This window comes from Arachis stenosperma, chromosome 4, assembly GCF_014773155.1.
Source record: "Arachis stenosperma cultivar V10309 chromosome 4, arast.V10309.gnm1.PFL2, whole genome shotgun sequence".
NCBI classification, from domain to species: domain Eukaryota; kingdom Viridiplantae; phylum Streptophyta; class Magnoliopsida; order Fabales; family Fabaceae; genus Arachis; species Arachis stenosperma.
In genome coordinates, this window is record NC_080380.1 from 140,822,467 (window position 1) to 140,844,195 (window position 21,729).

Consider the following 21,729-nt stretch of genomic DNA (forward strand, 5'->3'; position numbering starts at 1 on the left):
AATGAAAATCTTTAAGGAGGCCAACGGCCCTTAACTTCAAATAAAAAAATAAAATTTTCAAATATTTCTGAAATTCCTAAAATACATTGATATTTTAATAATTTTAATTAATATATATTTTATATATATTTTTATAATTAAAAGTAATTATTAAAATGATTAAAACACTAATATTTTACAAACATTTGAAATTCTCCGAGAAAGAGTAACTAAGTAAGTCCAGTTTACTTCTGACAATGGGATGAAGCTGTAATAATTAGAACATATATGCTAAAATAATGGGTTTCATTTTGTATGTCTTAGCTTGATCCGTTTTTTTTTTCTTGCAATAATATAAAGTCTGGTCAGAAAATTCAGCAACAGTTTTGGAAGAAGTGTCTAACTAAATTAATTATTACAATAATTTTTGTGGTGATTTTTGTTATATTCTATAACTTTTTAACATGATGCATAGATAAAATAAATTTTTCCTAACAATTTTGCTACGTTAGCAATAGTATTTCTGTCAACTTTTGCTAACTTTTATTTATAATTGTGTTTAATAAAAATGTCTTTGTAAATGTGTCTAATAAAAATATTTTTTTTATAATTATATTTAATAAAAATATTTTTATAGATATATTTTTTAAATTTATCTTTTTATATATATATTTAAAATATAATAATTAATTATTATTGACAATAAGTTGACAAATAATATGTTAAAAGCATTCGCCACTTCCAAACAATCCATTTCTGCTTCAATATTGAGGATGAAATCAGGATCCAAATTAAAGCGATCGAGTCGGTAGTGTAAAAATTATATTGTAAAAATTAGTTATTTAATAAAATTTATATTCTAAAAATTAGTTACTAATGTAATAATATACGATTAATTATCTTTATAAAATTATTTTACACTAAAAATATATAAAAATATTTAAAAAGCCAATATAAAAGGATCAAAATATTAAAAGCCAGTATATATATCACATATACATTAATTATATGAATTATTCTTGTCTTTTATTACTTTACATAAATTTTCACTTATATGTAGTAGATAATATATAAAACGGAAAGCATAAAAAATAGAAATTTATCACCTAATTTCTTTAATAATTTTATTCTAGAAAAAGAAAAAACTAATTAAAGATTATTTTAGTCTCTTAAATATGTTTTAAGTAATTAATGTAATTTTATAGAAGCAATCTAGCTAGTGTTTGTGTTAATTGTTAAATTATAGATAAGAGAGGGGCCCACCTTATCTGAAAGCTTAGGTGTAAGAATGAAATTAAAGAAAGAAAATGAATGGAAAAAAGAAGAGGCTCTTATTATTCTTCATATCCTCTCATTTCTAATCCAAACTAACACCACTCTCCGCCACTACGTTAATATGGGGAGACATGACTCTAACTGCCGCTCTTTCTTGCTCTCTCGCCGCTACTCCCACCTCTTTTTCCGCCGCCGGAGCACGGATCCACCGCCACCACCGCCGCGACCCGAATAATAATATTATTAACAAGAAACGCATTTTGTCCTCCAAGTTTTTGCATGGCTCTACCTCAACCACGTGCATGCCTTTCTTCTTGCGAGGTTTAATTTGCACTACTCTTCTCTTTTTAGCATAAGCATATATAACTATTAGATTAATTATTAGCTCTTTAATTGAATTTAATTAATCTTTTGTTGGAGATTGTAATTTCTTATTATTAGAATGGTTAAATTATTATGTTATTCTTTATATCTTTTATATTTATAATTATTAAAAGTTTTTAATTAGATTTTTATACTAATGTTTTAATTTGTAATAATACTTTTTTTTTATAGTAAACCTTACAAAATATTTTCTCTCGCACCACTACCGAATATATATTAGCATATTTTATTATTTTAAATATTTTTATAACGGTAAGGATGTGATTATAAATTTAAAATGGGTGTAGGAATCTAATATAAAAAATTTTAAATGTAAAAACTCAATTACAAATTTGATGAAACTAGAGATAGATTCCCCCTAAACGGATTGATAAAAATGATAGTTATGATTTGATGGTTGGATTAACTAGAGTTATTACATAAATTTAGTTATATAATAAGTGACAATATGTAATTAAATTTTTATGGCAACAAAATGTTACAAGTAAATCCATATTCTTAGAAGTTATATGAATTAATGTGATACATGGTAACTGTATTGCAGTTTCCAATGATGCTGATAGGAGTAGTGAAGTCTCTTCTGAGAGCAAAATGGAAACACTAAATACAGAAGCTGATAAGATTGTTGATGGCATGGACTTTGGTGAACTCTGCAATGAGTTTGAGTGCATCAGCAGTCCCTTGGTTGAGTCCACAGCGAGACAGCTGGCGCGCGACATACTCGAGCTGCGCGAGGGAAATCGAGCACTTGCCACCTTTGCTGTCTCTGTCAAATACAAGGTAAACTTTATATGACTTCAATTGTTCAATTTGTATATATATTCATCAAGAGAAGTGTTAGTCCTTTTGGCTAAGATCATGATAATGTTAATGTCTTATATTTTTAATTAATTGCCTAAAGGCATGATTGATGATGACAAAGTGTCATGGCGTCGTTTGATCAATGTATATTACAGGATCCTGTGAGGAGTTTTACCGGTCGCGAAAAGTACAATAGACCGTTATGGGCAACCGGCGCGTTAGACAAACCATCAGTGGTGGGTATAGATAATAACCTGTTCTTCCTTCTCATCCTATAGATCAGAAAGTAATTGTTATCATTTTGAGTAGAAAAGTTTTTAATTTTTTTGTTTTCTTGTTATCCAAGAAATCCATAAGCTAAGCTATTAACTGGTATCTGTGTTTAGCTTTAATGTCTTCAATTTTGACATTCATTCCCTTCTCAATTAATCCCTTTTGTTGAAGAAGAATTAAATTAGAGTTTAACCATTATACACTGAAAGTGTAAAAGAATTTCGAGGTCATCCAGATAAATTTTCGAGTTTGCAAGACTTAAAATCGACGTGTGTTTGAGTCGAAATCTTTTGTAGTTGTGGCAAGAATTGAGTAGATATCTGTCTAAACTACTTTTTAACTGACAATACATACAAATTCAAGTTCATTCCCAAAGATTGAAAGAATTAGCATCTTAAAGTCTCTGTTTGGTTACAGAGTGTACAGGAAATGGTAATGCTATCAACCAGTATTTTAAGCATCAAGTGGACAATAAGAGGCAAGCCTAAATCTTTGATTGGTGGAGTAGGAGGTGATCTTATTCTTAGGGTCACTTCCAAATTCACTCTTAACCAAATCAGTGGTCAAGTCATTCAGCATGAGGAATTCTGGGATTTATCAGCTTCATCCGCCAGTGCTCAAGCGTTTTTCTGGACGTCACGTGCTCTGTTTGCGACCGCAGAATCTGTCAAAGACTTGGCCGACGGCGCCAAGGATATGAGCAGTAAATTCTCAACCAAGAAAGAGAACTTGGAGAGTTATCCAGATCCCTCTGGTGATCCAACCAAGGTGAGTTTCCTTTTTTCACAAGAATCCTGTTCTTGATCCTGCCTAGATTTTATTTTCCTTAATCATATAAGGTCATTTTCTTGTATGAATTGATTGTTGCTGTGTTTTTTTTTTCTTCTTTTTCAATTCAGTTCTTCCAGAGGGATGACGGCTTTCAACAAGATGCATACCAGATCGCGCTACTTCTGGCGGTTATTTATTTTGTAGTACAGTTTCTGAGAACAACTCTGTAAATCTTACCTCCCTTGTTATCTTCATGAAGGTCTATATATCACTTCAAAGTGTGATTAATTATCAGCATATATAGTCAGACACAATGTTGTTTTGTAAGAGCTATAAATTTCTCATTACTCAAAAAAAAACATATCAATGTAAAGTTTGAATAATTGTGAGCTTATAGAATATAAGCAAAAATGATGTTGTAACTATAATAATGTCTTTTCTGAATGGGAAAAAAGAGACTATTTTGTATTAAAGACTAAGAGAGTTTGTCCCTTTCTAATTGCCATTTCAACTATGAGAGAAATGATTAGATTATCAATTATCAAAGTAAAAGGCAACTTGAGCCATGACACCCCCCATATACATGATATACATGACTATTTAAAAATTGTTGAGCAAGGCAAGAATCATTAAGGAGAATGCCAAGATTCTTCCAATTAAAATGGAGGAAGCTGAACTAATATTGTGTGCACCAACTGTATATACAGCTCCAGTTGTTTCATCCTTCACTTTAATGCTGCTAGAGCCTATGGAAAACAACAAAGGAAATGGTGTTTGAAAAATAATTAGATTCCAGCTTCTTTTGCAGAAATTGAAAAAAGGTAGCTTCTCAGATAAATCTATTTTCAATGTTCAAGTTACAAACTTTTGTTCTAGGTTATGAAAAGACATAAATGGGGTTGGATTAAACCATATTCATGAAAGGCTATATACTAGGTACTCACAGTTATAATCAGTCCATCCAATGAGCATGTTTTCAGCATCATATACAACTAACTTGTTTGACAGCACCAAATCTGCAATTGGTTAAAAAAAAAAGAGTTAGTGAATGATATAGCCATCTGCATTCTAAGACTATGATGTTTGGAAGCTCCGCGAAGACGAGAGCACTGCTCCCAAACAAGGCCTAAAGCTTAAATGGCTAACATATATTAGAAATAGTTAAATGAAGGGTCATGTCTCTTGCAAACTTAAACACCAAGTAAGAGGCAACATGATTAAATTATAAATGAAGTTTATTCCTAAGTCTTACCTCCTAGAAGAAATGTGTCCTTTGAACTCTTGCTTGGAGCACTCCTCTGCCAGCCGATACATCGCATATCATCCTGGTGTTCAAAGAATACAAAAATAAGTTTTCGGATTACAGGGGCATACCGGTGCAGGCAATAATAACTTAAAAATGTTGGATTGGATGCACGAGTAAAAAAACTCACTCTAAAAGGGAAGAGGTAATCGCGAGGATAAACTGGCAGCGAAATTCCATCAAAATGGAACTTGACAACAGGAAATCCATCATCAACACTGCAAACTTAAAATGGTCAACTAGAGAAGAAAAGAGTTGAGTTGCATATTTGTGATAATGTAAAGCATACCAAGTAAAATGAATTAAAAATAAATAATTAAATAACTTACTTGCCCTCATAACTGAAACAAGTAAATTGTTGCTCAATAGTAACTAACTTCAGATCAGGCTGCTTATCCAAAATCTATCACAAAAGGAAAAATGTCAGCATCCATGTTTGAATGAACTAAAAACTGATTCTCCAATGTTTACCTTTTTCATTAGCTGCTCATAGGCGGCGGATGGAAGATAAGCCAATGTTGTACCACTATCTATGACTGTTCCCCTCCCATTTCCAGAACCAAATATGTCTAAAGGAAGAGATAGAGATTCTTCACCAACCTCCAAGTCTTTCAAAATTATATTGTAGTGTACCCTATGATAATAGTACATAGGTTATAAAATAATTTATAACAATATGAAGCAACATATCTAGGAGCATATGCTAGAGAGATTGCACCTAAAGATTTTGTATTCATGCTTCATTTCATTTGTATAGTATAACTATAAATTATTTGCAATATTGGTTTTTTCCATATGTGAAATTCATTAGTATGTTTTCTCAGAATCTATGAACTTGCCCAAATGTGAATTTTTATTACTGATAAAGACATTTCCCAAAGTAGACAGTGCTACTTTTCGAAATAATTGTCTATTTTGACAAAGTAAATAAGTAATACATTAAAAACTCAATGTATCTGCACTACTACTTTGTCTGTATTTTGATAGTTATTTTGAAACGGAAGTCCTAGAGAGGTAACAATTCGAACGCTGATCAGATAGCAATGACAGAATCCAGTTACGTTTTCAGAAACATAACTGTTAGGAAAATCACACATGCTTGCTTCTCTTGAAATTAAAAGGCAGTGGCCTTATCATCAAATGGATACCATTATATTCTAACACAAAACAAATCAAATAAACTTAAAACATAAAGCTAAGGTTCTGCACTTACATCCCTGTTCGCAAGTTAGTCATATTAATTTTTGGCTCCACCACTTCTCCTATGGCAAATATTCCACCTCCGCTAACAGTGTCAAGACAGTGCGAAACTATTTTTTTCGCCTTTCCAGCTGCAGCAAGCTGTGAAAGCACAGAAGTACTTGCCTGTCCAAAGCCCATGATTCCACTAAGGCTTCCATCGCCATTCGAATCCAATGTTCCGGCTTGGTTTACACCACACCTGTCAGCAAGAGAATACTCAGGAAGATGCATTACATAGAAAAAGAACCAATTGGTGAGTATAAAACAATGTACACCAAAACATAAAAACTGTAAAGCACTTTGATACAGGGCAAGGTTCAATCAATTTGCTAACATTCCCCTACAAATAAACTAAGTAGTTCTATTTTTTGTTACTTCAAAATTAATCAACTAAGATAGTGATAGAGATAGACTCAATTGAACTCATACTTGTGATTTGGTACACTTCCCTACCCAAACTCTGTACTAATATTTATACTCACCCGAAATACACACTGCTATTCGCGAATGATGTATTGAGGTCAGCATCAACAAGGTTATATGTCAATAGATCCTTTACATACATCCCAGCAGTCGTACCTCCATCGCCATATTGTATGTTGTACGGGCAGAACTTGCTTACCTGGCAAGCTGGAGCTCGACCAGGTAGCGTTGTGGCACTGCAAAATTCGTCGTCACACATAACAATAGATGAGGTGTTGGAGGCAGCTGGGTTGTAGAGGTTTAACTCCACCTGTAGCACAATAACATACTCAGAGATCACTCCAATAACACTTGCATTACTTTCTTGGTGGGCAAGGTAATGAATGATCTATTTTCGACAAAACATCAAAAAGGCACAAAACATGAATCAGTCAAGTGTAGATACATACGCCCTTAATAGAACTTCTTGTAGCACATGATGAGCAGCCAGAACAAGTCACCCATAGAAGGTCACTTCCAGTATCAACTTGCACCCAGTAATCAGTACCAGGAGTGCCGAGCTTGATTTTCGTGTAATAAAGCCTAAAAATCGAAACAAGAACAGAACATTAAGCATCTTCATGAAAATTGTTGGGCAATGTCATCCCTCCACATTCGAAAAATCATGACAAACTAGTCTTATTTGTAATGGTGTGAGGGACAAACCTATCCAATGAAGGACCAAGTCTCAAGTCCTTTTAGTCAACAACATTGGGGGGTTTTCTCAAAAGAGTAGTACCCCAACAAGTCCTGAAAATTTTTCTTGAAAGACGAATAGATACTGAGGAATCTTAACTACTAAATAGGCCTCCTAAGATTTTTAACTTTGCACATGTTATGTTCATTCATCAAAACCCCAGTCAAATTGATAATGAATACTAATGGAGAGAGACCTAATATGTCTAACCTCACTAATTCTTCAGTGACTTATTTGGTGATTAAAATTTATCAAGGGCAAACTTATATCATACCTATGGCTACAATATCTATGATGCCTATGCTTAAGTCCTTGGTGAATGGTGAGCATTATAATGATAAGTAAAGAAAAGGTGACAACTCAGGTATAAGCTAATAGTTAAGAATTCTAAGATGATTTGATATATTTCTAAGGATTCTAAACTATCAACTTGGATAAGTGCATGTGAGGTTTCGCGGAAGAAAAATTATGAAAAGGAAGAGAAACAAACCCGACAGAATTAGGGAGGCCAGTGCCACCAAGGTTGATATCAACAGCAGATAAGAGTCTACCATGGCGAAGAGAATCATGATTCTTGATTGCACTCAAACTGGTAACAGGGCCTTTGAATTTTCGTTCAACGGGAAACACAAACTTTGCATTGGCCATGCAACACGCTTCCCATAACACCATTCCCACAAAAATCAATCCTTTTATATCCATTCTTGTGGGAATGGCAATTTTGACATAAACAAGAAAGAAAGAACAAGACTTTAACACTGAAATTCAATTCTTTCGATCAATGTCGAGTTGGGTTGTGTCCATAGGCAATCGACCCCCAGTTGGCTGAAGAACACAAGGGTCGGTTGCAAGAAGAAGAAGCTAAGAAGGAAGAAGAAAAGTGAAGAAACAAATAATAGAAAACACAAAAAGGAAGAGATTGAAAATGAACGAGAGAGCGAGAGGGAAACTCGCGAATTCTACCGCACAGAACATGTTTTTTCCACTTACGTTGGTTTTATTATGTTTTTAGAAATTTGCTATACAACGTTCGTGTCTTGTTCTTTCAAAATTCCATCCATTTCTCTTCTTTTTCCTATCAATGTACTACTGCTATTTTTCAAGTACATAACTAAAAAGTAAGTTAATAATATTTTTAAGGTAAAAATTGTCTCAGACATTGCTCTGTAATATTTGGAGTAGTATGCTAATAATATTTTTGTGTTTTTAATAAAAAATTAATTTTAAAGTATAATTTTGATGTATTAACTTTTTATACAATTATTTAATCAGATAATACTTTAAGTAGTGGGTGATTTTAAAAATAAGTTATTTTGTCTATGTGATAATACATGATTAGTTATTTATATAAATTTTTTTATGGTGATAATATATGAAAATTAAAATCTTAATTTTAATATACTATCAAATTAAGTTTTATATGTATATTGTGATACCAGTAAAAATACTTATTTTTAAAATAATTATAAGAAAATAGATATTGTTGGATTATTATGTAAAAATTTATTAAAATTAATTTTTAAAATGATCTCTTTATATTATCTTTAGTATCTATTATATTAACAAAATTGAATATTTTGTGTATTATTTTAAAAATATTTAAAATAGTCTAGTTTAATTTGACAAATCAATTATTTATTTATTTTAAAATATACTAAGTATTAAGATATTTGTTATTTTTTATTATAAAAATAAGAGTTCTTTGCAAGTTATTTTTTGCTAAACAAAAGTTATATAAGATCATTCGTACAAATTAAATATGTTCATGAACAATTAATTTTTAAAATAATCCTTAAACATCGTTATATTATTTTACAACAAGTGTATTTTGGTATTAAACATGCTGATATAACATATTTTAATGATAGTTTATATACATTTTTATTATTTTTTTAAAAAATATTATGCAATCAATCATATACAAATTAATATTTAACAATTATGTATGTTAAAATTTATTAATTTTAATATTCTATTTCATATTTTTTAGTAATTATTATTATTTTTTTTTTTCTATATTTCAATAAGTCAATCATCAATAATCAATCGTCATTATATATCATTATATTATTCTATAATAAATTACCTTTTGATGTCAAGCATGATGATGTAGTGCATTCTAATGCCAATTTACGTATATTTTTCTTTTTAACTATCTTTTAAAAAAAGTATTATTTAATCAATCATAATTATTTATATTATTTGTCCATAATTATAATATTATATTTTTTTAGTAATTATCATTATGAATCTTTTTTATATTTCACTGAATTAATCATCAACAATTAATAATTTAATAATTTTATAACAGATTATATTTTGACACCAAACATATTGATATGGTACATTTTAATCTCAGTTTAGATACTTCTCCCTTTTCGACTATGTTTTAGGAATGTATTATGTACTCAACCATATGCAAATTAATGTTTAATAATTAATTATGTTGAAATTTGTTAATAATTTTAGTATTTTATTTCATATTTTTATAATAATTATTATGATTCTTTTTTATATTTTTCTGAATCAATACTTTTAATATTTTATTTTATATTTTTTTAAAAATTATCTCGATTCTTTCTTATATTTTTGTTAATGTTATATAGTGTTTTATTTTACTATTCATGAACTCTAAATTTTAGAGTCAAGTATGATGACGTGGCATATTATGGTGCTAGTCTACATATTGATGTTATCTTTGAAAAGTATTATGTATTAAATAATTAGATTTGTTAATATTTAGCAATTAATTATGGTGAGATTTATCAATCATCGTCAATATATCATTATATTATTATTCTACAACGGATTACGTTATAGTATCAAGCTGCCAACGTAGCGCATTCGTGATAGTTTGAATATGCTTTTTTTTTCCGACCATTTTTAAGAAAATATTATGTAATGAATCATACACAAATTAACATTTGATAATTATTTGTGTTGAGATTTGTCAATAATTTTAATATTCTATTTTAAATATTTTTAATAATTATTATTCTTTTTTTATATTATAGTGAGTTCATCATCAATAACCAATCATTCTAATTCTACAACAAATTATATTCTCACATCAAACATGTTGACATGATATATTTTGATGTCAGTTTGGATATCTCTCTTCTCAACCTATTTTTCTTTATAAAAGTATTATGTAATCAATCTTATGCAAATTAGCATTTAATGATTTGTTGTATTAAGCTTTGATAACAATTCTAATATTTTATTTCATATATTTTTAGTAATTATAATGATTCTTTCTTATATTTTCGTAAATTAATAATTCTAATATTTTGTTCTATAACTTTTAAAAAATATCACAATTCTTTTTTATATTTTGTAAATATTATATATAATATTTTATTTTATCATTTATGCGTGTAAGTTTTAGAACTAAATATGCTGATGTGACGTGTTTTGGAGCTAATCTACATGTTGATGTTATTTTTAAAAAATATTATGTATTAAATAATTAGATTTGTTAACATCTAATGATTAATGATAGTGAAATTTGTCAATAATTATAATATTTTATATCATATCTTTTAATAATTATCTTAATTTATTGTATATCTCTATGAATATTATATATCTTTTAAATATTTACTAATAATTTCTTATGCAATATTTTAAATATGTATATTTTTTATTTCTATCGTTTATTGGTAAATATCAAATCGGCTAGTATCAAAAAATTTTGTTACTAACAAAATAGTACTTAAATATTGTTAATGACAAAATGATCTCTGAATGATTTTAAAATTTAACAAAAATGACCAAACATCAATTACTCTTGTTATAAAACCTTCTTCCAATATTTTATCCTTTGTAATAGTTAGTTTTGAACACTTTTTATATTCTGTTAAAAAACATTCTTCTACTATTTTAGTAGTGACTTTTTGATATGAATGATTGCATTGTTTAGAATATATATCTTAGTTAGTACAGTTTTTTAGTTGAAAAATTTTCATTGTTTTAACAACTTTCGATGTTGTTTTTTGCTAAGGATAAGTATTGTTTTAGTCCCTAACATTGAGGGTCAGAATCGAAATCGTCTCCAACGTAATTTTCGATTTAGAATCATCTTTGACGTTTTTTTCGTATTAAAATCGTCCTTTTAATTTTTTTTAGACAAAAATACACTCACCACTACCAGCACAATTACCTCCATCACCAACACCAACACCAACACCAACATCACCACCACCACCACCACCACCACCAACCAACACCAACACCAAGAACACCAAACAACATCAACTTCTTCCATTAACAAATTAAAAATACAAGAAAAAAAATCAGATTCAACAAAACCAACAACAATTCAGAAATAAAAAAAAAGAACAAAATCAATCAACAGCAATTCAGAAATCAAAATAAGAACAAAACCAACAATGATTCAACAAATCAAATCAAATTCAACAAATCAAATCCAGATTCAACAAATCAAAATCAGATTCAATAAATTAAATCTAGCTTCAACAAAGAAGATGCAGAAGCAGAAGATACAGAAGATACATAAGCAAACTCAAATTCGAAGTGGGGTGTAGTTGTGATATCTTTGAGACTTTTTCGAGTTGTACTCCTCATTTTTCTTAGGGAAAGTATGAGTAGCCAATGAAATATTTATACAATGTGTACAATGAAGATTTATGGAGTATTAGAGATATAATTATTAGTGTTACATTTTTCCATCAGCTGAAGCTTTTGGGATGAGTGGTATTATGACATGGTATTAAAGCGCTAGATCCGAAAGGTCAAGAGTTCGATCCTTGGTGAACCCAAAAATTAAATTAATTTTTCGAGAAGATGTTTATTATCCCTTGTACTCGGATGGTTATTCTAAATAGTATAGGAGATGTTCATTTCATAACTCAATAGCCATTGTACACATTGTACAAATAGTCCATTGTCTCCCTAGCGGGATCCTTTTTCTTAACTTCTTTCTCCTTGTCTTGAGTTTGGTAGGACAATTTTGGCCTTGGGGGAGGCTCTCTAAGTCAGGAATTCTCTTCCATGTTGATGTACTTTTCTACCCGCTCTTGTACTACATACAAGGAAGTTAGATGTCGCTTAGATATGGATTGGGAGAATGCCCATTCTTTAAGGCTATTAACCAAACCCATTATTATCACTTCAGAAAGTAAATTTTGTATTTCCAAATAGGCCTTGTTGAATCTCTCCATATAATATCGGAGTCTCTCTCTGACTTCTTGTTTAATCCCGAGCAGGTTTGGAGCATGCTTGACTTTATCTTTCTGAATTGAAAATCAGGTAAGAAACTTCCTTGCCAGGTCATCAAAGTAGGTTACCAACTTGGGTGATAAGTTGTCAAGCCATTTCATTGTTGCTATAGTCAGTGTTGTTGGAAAGGCCTTGCAATGAGTTGCATCGAAAGTATCAGCTAGATACATCCAACTTTTGAAATTACTGAGGTGATGCCTCGGGTCGGTCATTCCATCATAGAGATCTATGTCGAGAGTCTTGAAATTTCTGGGAACCTTGACTCACATAATCTCTTCAATGAACGGATCTTCCCTTCCAAGAGGGCTTTCCTCCTAACCTACCCAATTGCTCCGTCTTCGAAGGTCGGCTTTTAACTTCGAGAGCTTTTCCTCCAACTCTTTTTGTCGGTGCACTTCTTTTCATAATTCTCTCTCTGCTTCTCGTTGTCATTCAGCCTCATGTTCGAGTTGTTCCAATCAACCGCCATGGCCGTGAACCAACCCTAATATCTCCGTCGGATGGAAAAGTTCTTTGTCTTCAAGTGGGTAGACTTCCTAATGAATCCGTCGTGGATGGTGGTTTTCTGACGTCCCCTCCTTGTAGGGGGCATTTGTTCTCTCCTGGGGTGGAGGTAATGCAAGCGTCAGGTCATCGTTGTAGGGCTTTGGTTTCGACTCAGATGCCATATGACCGTCTTCATACTGGTTGTCCGCTATACGTAGGTGTAGACTTCCAAGATCCCCGACAATGACACCAATGTCTAGAGGGTTACCTGAAATAGTGATTTGGGCCTGAACGTGAGATCCATACTCTTTCTGAGACAGCGTCCGACTTATGGTGGTGCCGAGGTGCTGCCGTCCAAGTTGCTCAGGAGGAGGTGGAGGTGGTATCTGTAAGAGACTCCGATGCTTAAGTTAGCAAGAGTTTTAAGCAAATTTTTAGTAGATTGGGTCCTGAATATACCTGAGGGTGTTAGTGTATTTATTGTTAAAAGATAACCACCTTTGAGGTAGTTTCACCTTTGAGGGTGGGTGACTGTTTCCTTTATCTTGGGAATTTGTTGAGATCTCCCTTCTAGATAAAGTAGAAATATAGTAGGAGATATTTTTGGATGCAATTACTTATCCAGATAAGTAGGGTAGTACTACTTTTGTCGTGCCCAACCTCTATAAGGTTGGGTAAATAAAATGGTGTCTTTTATTCTTTTTAGGCTTGAATTAATGTTTTTGGGTTAGGGTATGAACAACTTTTATTTCTATTAGCGAAAAATAATAAAATGACTAACTGAATAGATGACATAGCATATTTTACTGAAGTTCATAATTATATGAAATTTTAATTATTTTCAAATAATAATTACAAAACAATATTAATATCAATATACAAGAGAATTCCCAAATTAGAAATCCTAACTTAATCTTCTTTCTTTGCCTCCTCTTTTACAAATTGGTAAAAGCACACCACATAATCTATGGCCATCTATCATGTTCATCACTCATCATTTTCTTCTCCCATAAGTCAACAACCCACACACTCACAAAGAGTCACAAATGCGGCAATTCACCGCCTCAATCTCCGCCAAGATTCCATCTGCCGCCATCAAATTTGTCTTTATATTTTTGGCGCTCAGTCTATGTACCCTGTCAAGTTTGTCTTCGTGAGTCTCTCTCTTTGGCGTTGTCGTTTCGTCTCTGTGACTCCGTCTCTATCATTGAATCAATATGCCTTCTTTTTGAGTTTCACCACCTTCGTCCAACCAGCATTTTTGCCGTCCTCTTCTTGAAGCTCTGTTGTGGTGTTCAATTCGTAGATTTTTATTATCTTTTTAATTATTCTGTCTTTCTCTGATTTTTATTCTCTCAGTGAATCGATCTAACATTCTCTATTTTTCATTCTTTTTCTTTGATTTTTTAATGAATGTTGTAGTTTTGATACTAAGATTTATTGTTTTATCTTATTGATTCAGATTTGATTTTGAATTTTGTTATTGTTGTGTTTGTGTTTATTTGTATAGTTCTGAAAATTGAAAAATGTTATTGTGTTTATGATAAATTCATGGAAAGATCAATTTTAATATTGTTGAGATTAATATTAATAAAAATGAGACATCTTTTGTAGTGGGTAATTTGAAAAAAGAGAAGGAGAAAATAGAGGAGAGAGACAAAGAAGAGAGAGAAAATTGCTGGTGATAACTTGTGAGAATTAGAGAATGTCATGTTATTCATGACATATATTCTGTTAGCCACTTTAGTATTTTCCGCTAACAGAAACGAGAGTGATTAATATTTGGTCACTTTTACCAAATTTTAAAATTTTATTTAAAAGTTTTTTGTTAATAATATCTTTTAAATATCACTTTATCAACATCTAAAATTTTCAAGTATCAATTTAGTAGTTATTTCTTTATCTAAATAATTAAATAATTATTTGTTAATGTTTTTTAATAATATATTATTTTTTACTACTCAAAATAATATTTTATTATTATTATTATTATTATTATTATTATTATTATTATTATTATTATTATTATTATTATTATTATTATTATTGATCTGACCGTTATAAATTCAACATCATAACTCGGCATTATATATCTATCATAATTCGGCATTATTCACGTTATTACTTGGCAAGCTGACGTTATAGTTCGGTAGTTCGAATAAGTCTCAACGAACGTCTTCAAATCGAAACGTCAGATTGGATTTTATAACCCAATCATTACTCTTTAATTCAGACGATGAAACAACATAACCGACCTATCTTCACTCATAAAAGGTATAGTCTTCCATCTTTGAACACACATTGAATTATCAATACTGACTTAAGTTTCGGAGTGCTTTGCAGGTACACTCACCCCTTATTTCTTGCTCACGCTTTGCGCAATTGGATATTCCTTTTGAGTAAAACTCAGACTTCCACAAGGCTCAAAGGTCGACACTGCAAATAACAACTCGGAGTCAATTTCTAGGGGCCGAGCTCTCCCTTCAGGTATCCATACAAAAATAATAATAATAATAATAATAATAATAATAATAATAATAATAATAATATTATTATTATTATTATTATTATTATTATTATTATTATTATTATAGTATTTAGTGAATACATATAAAATTCACTTTAAAATATTTTAGTTTTTTTTAAAATATATATTGAGTTATTTATTTATTATATACGAAATTTTTATTAAATATAAGTATTTTGTGAATTATTTTATTTTATAAATTATTTGATATTAGTATAAATAACAAAAGATATAAAATTTTTATTATATAAATAAATATATTTATAAATAACTTATTTTAAAAATATATTTTAAATATAAATATAAAAATATATTTTTTATACATCACACATATACATAAACTAGTAAATAAAATGTTTGCATAGTGAAGTGAGGGAATCATAGGCTAGGTGGAGGATGCAAGCAAATGCATCACGAGATATTTTAGAGGGTTATGGCCATTTGTGTGGATAATACAAGTTAGAAGAGGTCTCAACTCACAAGTCACAACACCAAAGATTTTTTTGTTTTCTCATTCTCCTCAACACAATAAAATCTAGTAACGACCGAAAAAAAAAAAACAATAAAATCTAGTAAGCTGCAAGGGTAGTTTCGTACTAACAAATCCCATAACTAGGCGATCTCATTATTGCTTCTATCTCTTTCACTCCTGCTTGTATATTCCATAATTTTTATACAAATAGATTTTGTTACTTAATAATAAAAATCCAAAAGTATAATACTTATTCAAAAATTAAAAAAACTTTAAAGTTCTTAATATATTAAATTAATATTAAATACTAAATATATTACATGTTTATAATAAAATATTTGATAATTTACTGTCCACTTCATTAAACGAGACATTTCAATCTCATCTTTTAAAATATTAATTTAATTTAATGATATAGAATTTATAGTTGTAAATTCTATACAATATAAAAAATATTATGTATATAAAAAAATTATTTATTATATATTTTATATTTTAATAAATATTTTATATTAACAATTAATTTAATAAATAATTTTTAATATCGTGAATAAAAATTTCACATTTTAAATATTAATCAATAATATTTAAAAATTAACATATTTTATAATTTATAGTTATTAATTAATTATTATTAATATTTTTAATAATATAAAATTATATATTTTTTATAATTAAATATTAATTAAATTTTAATAAAAATGCTGATATTAAGATTTTTTCATGATACTAAGATTTTTTCATAATATATGTATGTGGTTAATTGACAAATATACCCATCTTGTATACAGTGCGTAGGAGCATACCTCGCTCTCACATGCCCTTCGCTAATTTACCAAAAAACCCCTATGTTTTTTTATGGCATTAATACCATACACAAATCAGAAGGGCAAGAATGTCATTTGAGTAACATTCTGTACCTTGAACTCCACAACCACCACTACAATATGAGTTGAGCTCTAACATTGGAAGTGAGTGAGAAAGAGAACCACAAAAATGGCTCTGAATCTATGTGCTTCTTCTCCAAAGTGCAAATGGGTTTCAAGCAACCCATCAATGATGCTAGATTCGTCACCAAAGTCTTCATCTTTCTCTTCTTGTTCCAACAAAATAAAGATGGCATCTACCCTCACCTTAACTACATCAAAATCAAACACGAGAAAGAGTGTGAGGAGTACAAGGTTGTTGAGTGTGAGATGCAGCTTGGAAACTGCGGGCCCCACTGTGACCGTAGGGCAGGTGACCGAGGTCAACAAGGATACCTTCTGGCCTATTGTTAATGCTGCTGCTGATAAAACTGTGGTTCTTGACATGTACACCCAATGGTATATTTACCTCTCTATACTTAATCTCTTCTAATCTAATAATCATGCATAATCAATTAATCATGTTTATTATTTATTTAATATATACTTAAATGTTTCTAATTTAGAGATTCCTTCAGTGTGATTGTAATTTTTTATTGTTTTGTCCTAAATTTGTCATGATATGTATATTTGATAATACCTAATTTTGTGTCTACCAAATTATGATTGATTGCAAAATCAAAACCTTGCATGTTTTAATGTCACCCTATTTTGCTTTACTCCTCTAATTTTCTTAGTGCCAACTGCTCTATCTACACATCATCTGTAATTGTAAAACAGATTTGCATAACAATCTTTTTATTCGTCACTATCACTTTTTGTAATGGGGGAGAATATGGATCATAGTCTTTTGTAATTTGGCACTAGTTTCATGTGACTGATAAGGGTGAATGTGAATAAATATTTGTAGGCACATAAATTTACATAAGTACTTAGACTTAAAAAGTGGCGAATAAATATTTGTTTGTTGGCAGAATATGTACAGGAATCTTTGACATTGATTCTTTCTGTTCTAACATTTTTGAAATGCTTCAAAGTTGGTCTTTGGCATACATTTAATCATCATATTTTAAGATGTTATGTACTTAGTAAAGGACCAAAGAGTAAGCACATAACTAATTATGCATAAGAGTGGAATGTTGATGAAGTTCCATGTGGAGATTTCAGCTGAACAGTTATTAAAAGGAAGCTGATAGTTTCTTCACTTGGCATTTGCTTACTGCCTTGAGACAGTGCTATTTGGGACCAAAACAACATTGTCTCTGGACAATTTTTAAGATAACTAGAGTTTTTGCCCGTAATAACATTACAGGAATATGAATATCTTGTAACTATGTCGGCTTTGTCCTGATATTATAGATTATGGCAGAAAAAATTTATAGAATCAAACTATTTTTATAAAAAGGTCATAGGGGACCAAAACAACGTTGTCTCTGGACAATTTATCCACTTATCCCATATAAACTAAATAAATAGATATATGTATTTGGATAACCATAGATGAGTTATTGAATTTGTGCAGGTGTGGTCCTTGCAAGGTGATGGCTCCAAGGTTCCAAGAGTTATCTGAAAAGTATCTTGATGTTGTGTTTCTAAAGCTTGATTGCAACCAAGAGAACAAGGTTGGTTGGTTGTGATGTGCTATATAAACAATGCTAATAGTAATTATCACATAGGCATGATTATGTTTATATCTTTTCATCACTAAGATGGTTTTATTCATTTTCTTGAGTTTAAATTTTATATACTAATATCCTAAGTGCTCTCATGTACATGAAATATTTGCATATTTTTTAATACACATTTAATGCTAGGGATGGCAGTGGGCGGGTAAGGGCGGGTTTTGGCACTACTCGATCTCATCCCGCCTATGTTACTCGGAACCTGCCCACTCATATGCGCAATTAGTGAAAATTTATATCCTAAACCCTATCCGGGGTATCCATCCTGTCCCTACTTGCTCCTTTCCGATATACTTTGGTCATTGTTTTTGTTTAAATTAATAAAATTTAGTTTGTAACATCAGAATATGTATACGAGTGAATGACAAAATCTGTGTATATTTGACTAAAATTCTAATTTATAACTTTATCCTTTTTATTTTTCTCAATCGAGTCGGGGCAGAATAGGTAATCGGATTCTGGTGGTGTTGCTATCCCTATATAATGTGCGTTCTACCAACATTTGGAACTGCTTTAAAAAAACAGTTGTGAATGCTTTTTAGAATATGCATTAAATGTCTTTTACTATGAACACATTTGGGTATGCCTAAGGTTGTTTGTGATGCATATACTTTGCTATAATTCTAATTGGTACTTGTTTGATGGCAGCCATTGGCAAAAGAGCTTGGAATTAGAGTGGTTCCAACTTTTAAAATTCTGAAGGACAACAAAGTTGTAAAAGAAGTGACTGGGGCTAAATTCGATGATTTGGTTGCTGCCATAGAGGCTGTTAGATCCAGCTAAAGGATTGAAAACTAAACTATTCTCTTATCTTTCTATGTAAAAAATAAGATAAAATAATATTATGCTTTATATATATATCATTTGTGTAAGTATTTTTCTAATGCAATTATAATCTGAGCAAGATCAAGGAATGTTATCACGTGACGTATTGTTTCACATTTTCATATCCCTCCCTATGCCTAGGGAAAAGTGCCTCACAATTAATGATTGAATTTTATCAAGAACTTGGTCAATCTTATAGTAAAAATATTAAGAACTGAAAATAAAATTTAGTGATGTATTATTGTATATCTCGCGTGAAAAGGTAAAGAGTGGTAATTAATTTTTGAGAAAATTTCACTTTCTTTCTTTTTAGAGAGGTTAAAATGATACTCTTTTTCTCTTTATTTATAAAATGTACATTTTTTTTTTATAATTTTTAAAAAAGATATTTTTTAAAAGTAATTTTTAAAGAAGATATTTTTTAAAAGTAATAAGAGAGGAGAATATATATTTTATAAATAGAGAGAAGAAGAGTATTATTTTAACATCTTTTAAGAGATTAGAGTGAAATTTTCTCTTAATTTTTTATCCAATATTATAATTTTTAAACTTTTAAATAGCGGTCATGAACATTAAATATGTTTTTTTTTTTCAAAAAAAGGAAAGAAAAACTATCCCAATGTAGAAAATTATGGGTAGAGATTTCATAGTACTAATAAATTTCCGTTAATAGTTGATTAATCTAATTTTTATATTTTGTCCATACATGTAATATACGCATGATACATATACTATGATAAATATCCGGAGTCCCACATATGCCCAACACTATTGCTCTAGAGACATTCTAACAATATATGAGATGCTACATCATGTTATTGATTGGTAATTATTAATAACGGACAAGTCGAACAATCTGGTTTATTTCTTGTTTTATCTGGTTCACATTTGTTATTATTAGATATTTTTACCTATTTCTTAAAAAAAAATAGAAAAGAATAAGATATTGTCAAAATATATATTCATTAAAATTATTTAATATATTTGAATATTTATTATAAAATATTATATTTTTATTATTATTCATACCCTGACTCAACGCTAAGACCCAGGTCCAAATGAAAGGCCCAATCCAAAGGATTGAGCCTCACCCTATACCGACCTTCCTCTAAGAAGTCGGTTCTCACCACGACTTGCTCTAAAGAAGTCGGGGACAAAGATTAGCTGGCAGATAAACACTCATTCAAATAAGTAACTGCCCCTAAAATCTCTAAACCCACTTCTAGAGCCATATCCTAACTTTCCTAAGATAAAGGGACGGTTATTCCCCCTTAAATGGTGGAACTACTCCAACGGTGGTTATTGGTTCACCACTATAAATGCACTGACACCCCTCAGGTATCACTAAGTTCCAATACTCTCTAGACCTGCTTACACCCTTACTGACTTTGGCATCGGAGTGTCTTTGCAGGTACCACCCCCCATTTTCTCACACTCATAAGTCGAACGGAGGCCCTAAAGACGCGAACCCGTTTGAAGACTTCCATCCTCAAACAATTGGACCAACCAAGCGAGTCCAGCCCATCAATCTCTGGTTACCCAACGTAACATTGGCGTCGTTGCCGGAGACCCGAGAGATCACCCTCCGATGGCGAACAATTCACCTGAAGATGGCCACGCCATGACTGATTCAGAACAAGAAAATCTGAACACCGGAAATAATGACGAGGACATAACCCTCCACCAGGAAGCAAACGACCAACACAGAGAAAGCACCTCGGGGCTAAAAAACCCAAAGGTGAACTCCTCGGAAGGACGCGAGTCAGGAAAGGAAGGACTGCCCCATGTCACTGAAATAATGGGGTTGGTCCACGGTCACCAAGGCCATTTGAAACAGTTAGAACAAGAACTTGAACGACAACGAGAGGCGGAGAGAAAACTAAGGAAAGAAATTGAGCAGCGAAAAGAGTTAGAAAAAAAAATCTTAAGGCTAGAATCCTCCCTTAAAAATCGAAACTCCCACGGCGACCGAGAAGAGTCACCCTTGGGAGGAGAAGATCCGTTCAGCGAGGACATAATGAGGGCAAAAGTTTCAAGAAACTTCAAAATCCTTGATATGAACCTCTATGATGGAACCACAGACCCAAAGCACCATCTAAGCAACTTCAAAAGTCAGATGTACCTGGCTGATGTTTCTGATGCTACTCGTTGCAAAGCTTTCCCGACCACTTTGTCAAAAGCAGCAATGAAGTGGTTCGACAGCCTCCCTCTGAGGTCGGTCACCAGTTTCGAGGACCTCTCGCAGAAATTTTTAATGAGATTCTCCATCCAGAAGGATAAAGTAAAGTATGCACCAAGCCTCCTGGGAGTAAAACAGGATGTCAGAGAACCTCTACGAGACTACATGGAAAGGTTCAACAAAGCGTGCTTGGAGATTCAAGACCTGCCCACAGAGGCAGTCATCATAGGGTTAGTAAATGGACTTAGAGAGGGTCCCTTTTCT

At 31.1% G+C, this 21,729-nt stretch overlaps 3 protein-coding genes across 3 annotated transcripts; 2 read left to right on the plus strand and 1 right to left on the minus strand.

Moving 5' to 3' along the window:
- The first annotated feature begins 1,310 nt into the window (after positions 1-1,310).
- On the plus strand, positions 1,311-3,956 carry LOC130973646 (uncharacterized). The gene is made up of 5 exons (XM_057898265.1): positions 1,311-1,575; positions 2,183-2,418; positions 2,595-2,675; positions 3,130-3,480; positions 3,612-3,956. The coding sequence occupies exons 1-5, from the start codon at positions 1,386-1,388 to the stop codon at positions 3,711-3,713; spliced, it is 960 nt and encodes a 319-aa protein (XP_057754248.1). The 5' UTR covers positions 1,311-1,385; the 3' UTR covers positions 3,714-3,956.
- Positions 3,957-4,083: 127 nt separating this feature from the next.
- Positions 4,084-7,889, minus strand: LOC130975711 (aspartic proteinase 36-like). The gene is made up of 10 exons (XM_057900457.1): positions 7,678-7,889; positions 6,901-7,033; positions 6,511-6,761; positions 6,000-6,227; positions 5,258-5,420; positions 5,116-5,189; positions 4,917-5,004; positions 4,736-4,808; positions 4,428-4,499; positions 4,084-4,229 (listed from the first exon to the last, which is right to left on the minus strand). The coding sequence occupies exons 1-10, from the start codon at positions 7,887-7,889 to the stop codon at positions 4,084-4,086; spliced, it is 1,440 nt and encodes a 479-aa protein (XP_057756440.1).
- An 8,964-nt stretch (positions 7,890-16,853) lies between these two features.
- LOC130973048 (thioredoxin F-type, chloroplastic-like) lies at positions 16,854-19,371 on the plus strand. Its single transcript, XM_057897422.1, has 3 exons — positions 16,854-17,238; positions 18,302-18,401; positions 19,110-19,371. The coding sequence occupies exons 1-3, from the start codon at positions 16,910-16,912 to the stop codon at positions 19,242-19,244; spliced, it is 564 nt and encodes a 187-aa protein (XP_057753405.1). The 5' UTR covers positions 16,854-16,909; the 3' UTR covers positions 19,245-19,371.
- The last annotated feature ends 2,358 nt before the right edge of the window (positions 19,372-21,729 follow it).